General features: G+C 39.5%; 2 protein-coding genes across 2 annotated transcripts; one reads left to right on the forward strand and one right to left on the reverse strand.

Moving 5' to 3' along the window:
- Positions 1 to 2506: 2506 nt before the first annotated feature.
- LOC106340990 (F-box/LRR-repeat protein At2g29910) lies at positions 2507 to 3786 on the forward strand. Its single transcript, XM_013779810.1, is given in 5 exon segments — positions 2507 to 2615; positions 2618 to 2808; positions 2811 to 2933; positions 2935 to 3256; positions 3259 to 3786. Coding segments are annotated over 5 exon segments (1032 nt in total). The 3' UTR covers positions 3546 to 3786.
- A 188-nt stretch (positions 3787 to 3974) lies between these two features.
- LOC106336887 (presenilin-like protein At2g29900) lies at positions 3975 to 5261 on the reverse strand. The gene has a single exon (XM_013775856.1). It carries the CDS (start codon positions 5175 to 5177, stop codon positions 4005 to 4007), a length of 1173 nt encoding a protein of 390 aa, XP_013631310.1. The 5' UTR covers positions 5178 to 5261; the 3' UTR covers positions 3975 to 4004.
- Between the last annotated feature and the right edge of the window lie 476 nt (positions 5262 to 5737).

The following is a 5737-nucleotide window of genomic DNA, read 5'->3' on the forward strand; positions in this document are numbered from 1 at the left end:
TCCCGTCGTCGAACCGGGGTGATCGGTCCACAATAACGAGTCAATGTATAGTCGCTTTTCAAAAATTTATATTAAATTATCTTTATTATTAACATCAATAGCTCATCAGATGTGGTGAGCCCATCAAAATTTTCAAATAATCTGGTTCTTATCAAGCATAAATTTAAGAAAAAATTACATCAAGACATATTTTTTCTTTCTTCGTTTACATTTACACATACTTTGTATTGGTCAGATATTTTTTCTTCTGAAATATCAAAAAGGCCCTTTAACCTAAACACACTCAAACAATGTATTTTCTCTCTCCAATTACTCTTTATGTTTCCTCTGCCTCTCTTTCTTCCGCCTCCTTTTTTCCTTCACCCTCTCCATCTTTTCTGCTACTAACAACATATCTTCCTCTTCTTCTCTCTCTCTCTCTCTCTCTCTCTCTCTCTCTCTCTTTTACTCATTATATATCTTTTTGTTCAAAATCGTAAACCTTTAGGATTGATTTTATTTCCATGGCTAAGAAGAGACAACGGTGTCTGGTGTCTATGTATAAACGCGGCGGCTAAGAATTAGATTATATAGATGAATGTAAAATCTAGAAGATCAGTGACGAAGACAAAAAAAGCTAGAAATGAACGTACAGTCATGTTTCTTCTCCTGAAAAATGGAATCTTTTGAATCTTCCATGAAGAGAGAAATTAAGAGGAAATCTCATCTGCTGCGCCTCACAAACATTACTTTCATGGAAGGAGGAGTCTCGCAGCTGTGACCAAACTCCACTATGTAAACGCGCTCAATCCTGATTCTGACCATATAAACACTGACCCTAACCACATCTTTACGAACAACCACGTATCACCAATCCAAGCTTCACCAACCGATGTATCATTCAACCACACTTCACCCAACCACAAAGGCAACAACCACCACTGCGTGTATCTTCGTCTGTCAAATCTTGTGCTCCTACCAAGCCAGACATGGATGATCAATATCCACAATATTTTCGCACATATGAATGTATTTAATGTGATGGTTTCACAGAAAATCAAATAAGAAATCATGGTTGTTACTTAAATTTAAATATGCCTTCAAACAAGAAACTAACGATTCGTTACTCCCTCACTTTAACATTAACTAGAAAGCAAACTCTTATCTGTGAGAAAGTGCATTTTAGAGAGAAAAAAAAGCAAAAGCAAGTCCAATAGTACACCTCAAGTAGGGGTGTCAATTCGGGCTGGCCCGGCCCGGCCCGGCCCAAACCCGCTAAGCCCGTAAATATTTGAGCCCGGTCCGGCCCGGCCCAAAAATTATTTGGGCCTAGAATTCAAAGCCCGGTCCGGCCCTTATAGGGCTATAGGGCTTTTCGGGCTTTTGTGGGCTTTTCAAAAAATAATTTGTCATTGCCACTTCCATCGTTTTAATACATGTGAATTTTCATTAAAAAAAGAGTTTCATTTTTAAAAAATAAAAAAATTATAAAGTGAGTTTAAAATTTTCTTCTCTATCACAATTTTTTTATTTTTTCGTATGCTTTAAAAACATTTTATACACAAACCAAATTTAATAAGATTTAAATAATCAATTATCAATTAAAGCAAAAAATATAAGAGAACAAAATTTATGATAAACATGGTCAAACGTTTCATACTTTGTATTTTGAAAATAAAAACATTTTGTACATGAAAGAAGAAGGTACTTTTGTAAAATTTAAAATGTAACACTTGTAATGATGAAACAATAAAGTGCATTAACAACTTTTATATTTGCTTTATTAGAGTTTGGATAAAAATATTAAAATAATATATCAATACTAATAATAGTTTCAATTACAAGAAAAAAATATAATATTTACGCTAAAATATAAATTTCGGGTTTTCGGACCGGCCCTAGCCCAAACGGGCTTAAGCCCAAAATACCCAAAACCCAAATGGGCTTAGCCCGAAAGGCCCAATTTTTTTTGGGCTTATAAAGCGAAGCCCAAGCCCGGTAATTTTTAGGGCTGGACAGGCTCGGGCTACGGACTTCGGCTCTAATTGACATGTCTAACCTCAAGTGTAAAGTACTTAGAGAAGTAAAAGACCCAACACAGAGTACCTTTCTACGTAACTCTCTCTCGAAATGGAAAATGGACACAAAAATATAAAGTACACCTTCTCTGTAATAAAGTTTTTTACTATAATTTATTGTACATATTATCTCATATATGTTAATGAGTAAACTCATCCCATGCATAGCATATATCCCAATCTAGTTCATCCATTAGTAACTAATCAAAAAATTTCTATCGAATTTTTATCAACACATTTAATTTTTCAAAATTATTATAAATTTAATATAAACAAAAATTATTATAATAAATGTATTTAAATGATATTATTCAGCATATCGCGAAAAAAAATCATTTATGTAATGAAGTGTATCTTTATATTTAATCATAATTTATTGAATAAGTAAAAAAAAATTATGAATTCAAATAGAACTCTATTTAAATAAATTAGATGCCTTCATCTAATCTATGTCTGCCCAGAGAGTGTGTACGGGTTCAAGAGATTCAATTAGCAGTCTCCCAGACGAGGTCCTCGGACAAATCCTGTCGTTGCTTCCGACAAGACTTGCTGCTTCCACATCGTTCTGTCCAAACGATGGAGGAGTCTTCTCTCCCTTGTAGACAAGCTCGATTTGAGGGAAGCAATTGGCGATCCCCGTGGCTTCTCTGCATTCGTGGACACAACGCTCGCTCTCTTAACCAACTCTTCAATCATCAAAAGATTCTCTCTCAACTGTGAACACAGACACGACAAAACCAGAGTGGAGACATATGGATTCGCACTGTGCTGGAGCGAAGCTGCTTCTTGGAGCTTCACTTGGAGAGCGTGTGTATGCATAGTATAAAAGCAGAGTCCTTCACAAGCAAAACGCTGGTCAAGCTCACGTTATCAGACGGGTTTTTATCTCTCTGGTCTTCCTCCTCCTAACGGTGGCGTGTTTTTCCCAAACCTCAAAACACTTTCTCTCGTTTCAGTTGGGTTTCACCCTTGTGAGGTGTATGAATATCTCATCTCCGGCTGCCCTCTGCTTGAGGAGTTATTCATGCGCTGGATGGTGGTGAGTCAGTCCATCGCTGTGTCTAGTCCTTGTATCAAAAGACTGGCCGTCTCTTGCCATTTTCGTGGTTACTGGGAGCCTCCCGCTAGTGAGGTGTTTCGGACACCTAGTCTTGTCTACCTTGACCATTCTGGTTACGTGGCCGGACATTATCATGTTGATTTGTTGAAGCTAGACTGGATCTTAGACAGGACCGAGTTTTGGATGAGGATGGTTTTAGTAATGGTTTTAGTAATGGTGTTGACGGTGGTTGGGGTGAGGATGATTATGATGAAGATAGCAATTGTTTTGGTTCGGGGCATATTGCAAAGGTTCATGATGATGATATAGAGTATTATGATGATGATGATGATAGTGATAGTGATAGTGATGGAGAAGGTATTTTGCCTGATATTGCAAATCTGGTTGCAGGGATAAGCAACGTTAAAACTCTTCTTCTTCTTCAATGAAAAACTCTACCTTTTCTACTAGGATTTTCAAAGATCTCATACTTTGCTATTTATCTGAGGAGAGCCTCAGTTTTGAGAATAAGTTACGAGTATGTCTCCAAAGGCAATGCATTTGTAGACCATCTGCTACATCATTTCAAGTCAAAATATTCAAGGTGGCAAAAAATTAAAGAGAAATCAGATCTATCTTCTTGATTTTTAGAAAGCAGATTGATGATTGTTTAGGGTTTTACATAAGCTACATTGCATCTTGATAACCTTGAGCTTCCTTTTGTGTTTTTTTTTTTTTTTTGGTTTCTGCTTATATTAGTTTTACAGTTATTACTAATCGGTAGGCATGAATATGATACACTTCACTCAAAGTTGTTTGTTAATCTTCGTGGTTGGAAGTGCAGCGATTTTGGTAAAATTGACTAAATTGTAGGGCAGTAGTTTTAGACAAACGTGTATTCAATACTCTTAAAACATCACAAGGTTTGAAGAACACTGCACAACAAAAACTTCTAAGAACAACCTCGCGAGAAAGTAGAACACAACACCTAACATGATGGACACAGGAAGAGCCGGTAAAGCCTTTTGATACACAGACAATAGCATCAACGTGACCCCTAAACCAGCAATAATGGCCAAGTAACAAGCGTAAACCGTCATCAAATCATACATAGCAGCTCTTCCAACCAAAACACTATAGAAGATGAAATCCCCAAGCCCCAACTTGATCGCACCTGATGATCCCAACCCAATCCCTTCGAGAAAAGTCTCCGAACTCTCAGGTCTACTCCTCTCAATCAACGGTACAGATATCTCTGATCTTTGTTCGTCCTCCTCTGCTCTAACCACATTTACTACTTCGTTGTTCTCCAAGTCGTCATCGTTCTGGCTGGATCTCCGGTCTCTCCAAACTCTCCTCTGAACCAAACGCGAGTCATCCCGGATCACGGGCCTCGCTTCATACACCAGAGCGGGTATATCCTCGTCTCTGGAGATAGCCATCTCCACAAGGAGACGCAACGGACCAACAGGTAACAGAACAGCAGCGAGGTCGTAAAGCGCCAAAGCGACAAGCAAAACCCAAGTAGTCCACTCAGGCAGCATAGTAAAGAAGTAAGCGACCAAGACACCGATCACAACCAAGTACCCCTGAGTGATCAAGATCGAGAACCTCGACATGAACACGGCGAACACACCCACGACGGAGAAGTTAAATAACAAGATCGAAAACGTGACGGAATCGACCGGGAGCCTGAAGCGATCGATCAAAAGGACGGAGATTTCTCCGCCGAGGTTCGCTAAAACGACGAAGGCCGAGAAGCCCATGTAGAGCTTGAGGAACCTGACGCATCTGAGGTAGAAGAGGAGGACGAGGAGGAACGTCGCGACGGTGATCGCGGCGACGAAGACGAGGGAGTTCAGGAAGGCGCCGAGGAGCTTGTCCCAGGGGGAGTCGGAGTCCGTTTCGGAGTAAGCTGCGGTGGCGATTGAGGAGAAGGAGGCGGAGGAGGATGGGTCGGAGTTTAGGAGGCAGACGAGGAGGACGACGGTGAACATGCATATGGAGACGGGCGTGAGGATTCCGATGAGTTCTTCGCCTAGTGAGTCCAGGACGCTTCTCGGTCTTTGGGTTCGATCCATTTTTTGGAAGAAGAAGCAAAGGAGGACGAGAGCCTTTCTCAGATTCCGATGACCTTATTCCAGTCGCATACCTAATACGACGTCGTTTGACTGCAGTATGGAGTTTATTAAAAATTAGGATTCGGAACCCCTTTTTTTTTTCTAAATGGTTTACATACTAAATATTTAAAACAAAAATGAATATATATAATTATATAAAAATAAAATTAGTAGAATTTAATTAAGAGAAAATGACACAAAGAACACCAAACAAAATTTTCCTCCCCAAACTAGCACTCAGGATCAGAAATCACAAAAATAGGTTTCACTAAAGGGATAATTTATCCTTATGTCTTCTTCTTTAAGTAATTAAAAAGAAAAATTTGAAATCAATTGTTGCCGTCCTCGTTTCATCGCTTATTCTTCTCCTCATCGCTGTCTTTCGTCGTCGTCGTCGTCATCGTCGTCGTCTCTCCCTCGTCGTCATCATCGTCGTCTCTCCGTCGTCGTCATCGCCTCTCCGTTGATCCGTCATCGTCGTCTCTCCGTTTATTTATCGTCGTCGTCGTCGTTTCTCAATT

Source organism: Brassica oleracea, chromosome C4, assembly GCF_000695525.1.
Source record: "Brassica oleracea var. oleracea cultivar TO1000 chromosome C4, BOL, whole genome shotgun sequence".
Taxonomy (NCBI): Eukaryota; Viridiplantae; Streptophyta; class Magnoliopsida; order Brassicales; family Brassicaceae; genus Brassica; species Brassica oleracea.

Coding starts and splice junctions, on each gene's coding strand:
- LOC106336887 (XM_013775856.1), bottom strand. CDS start 5,177: ATGGATCGAACCCAAAGACCGAGAAGCGTCCTGGACTCACTAGGCGAA.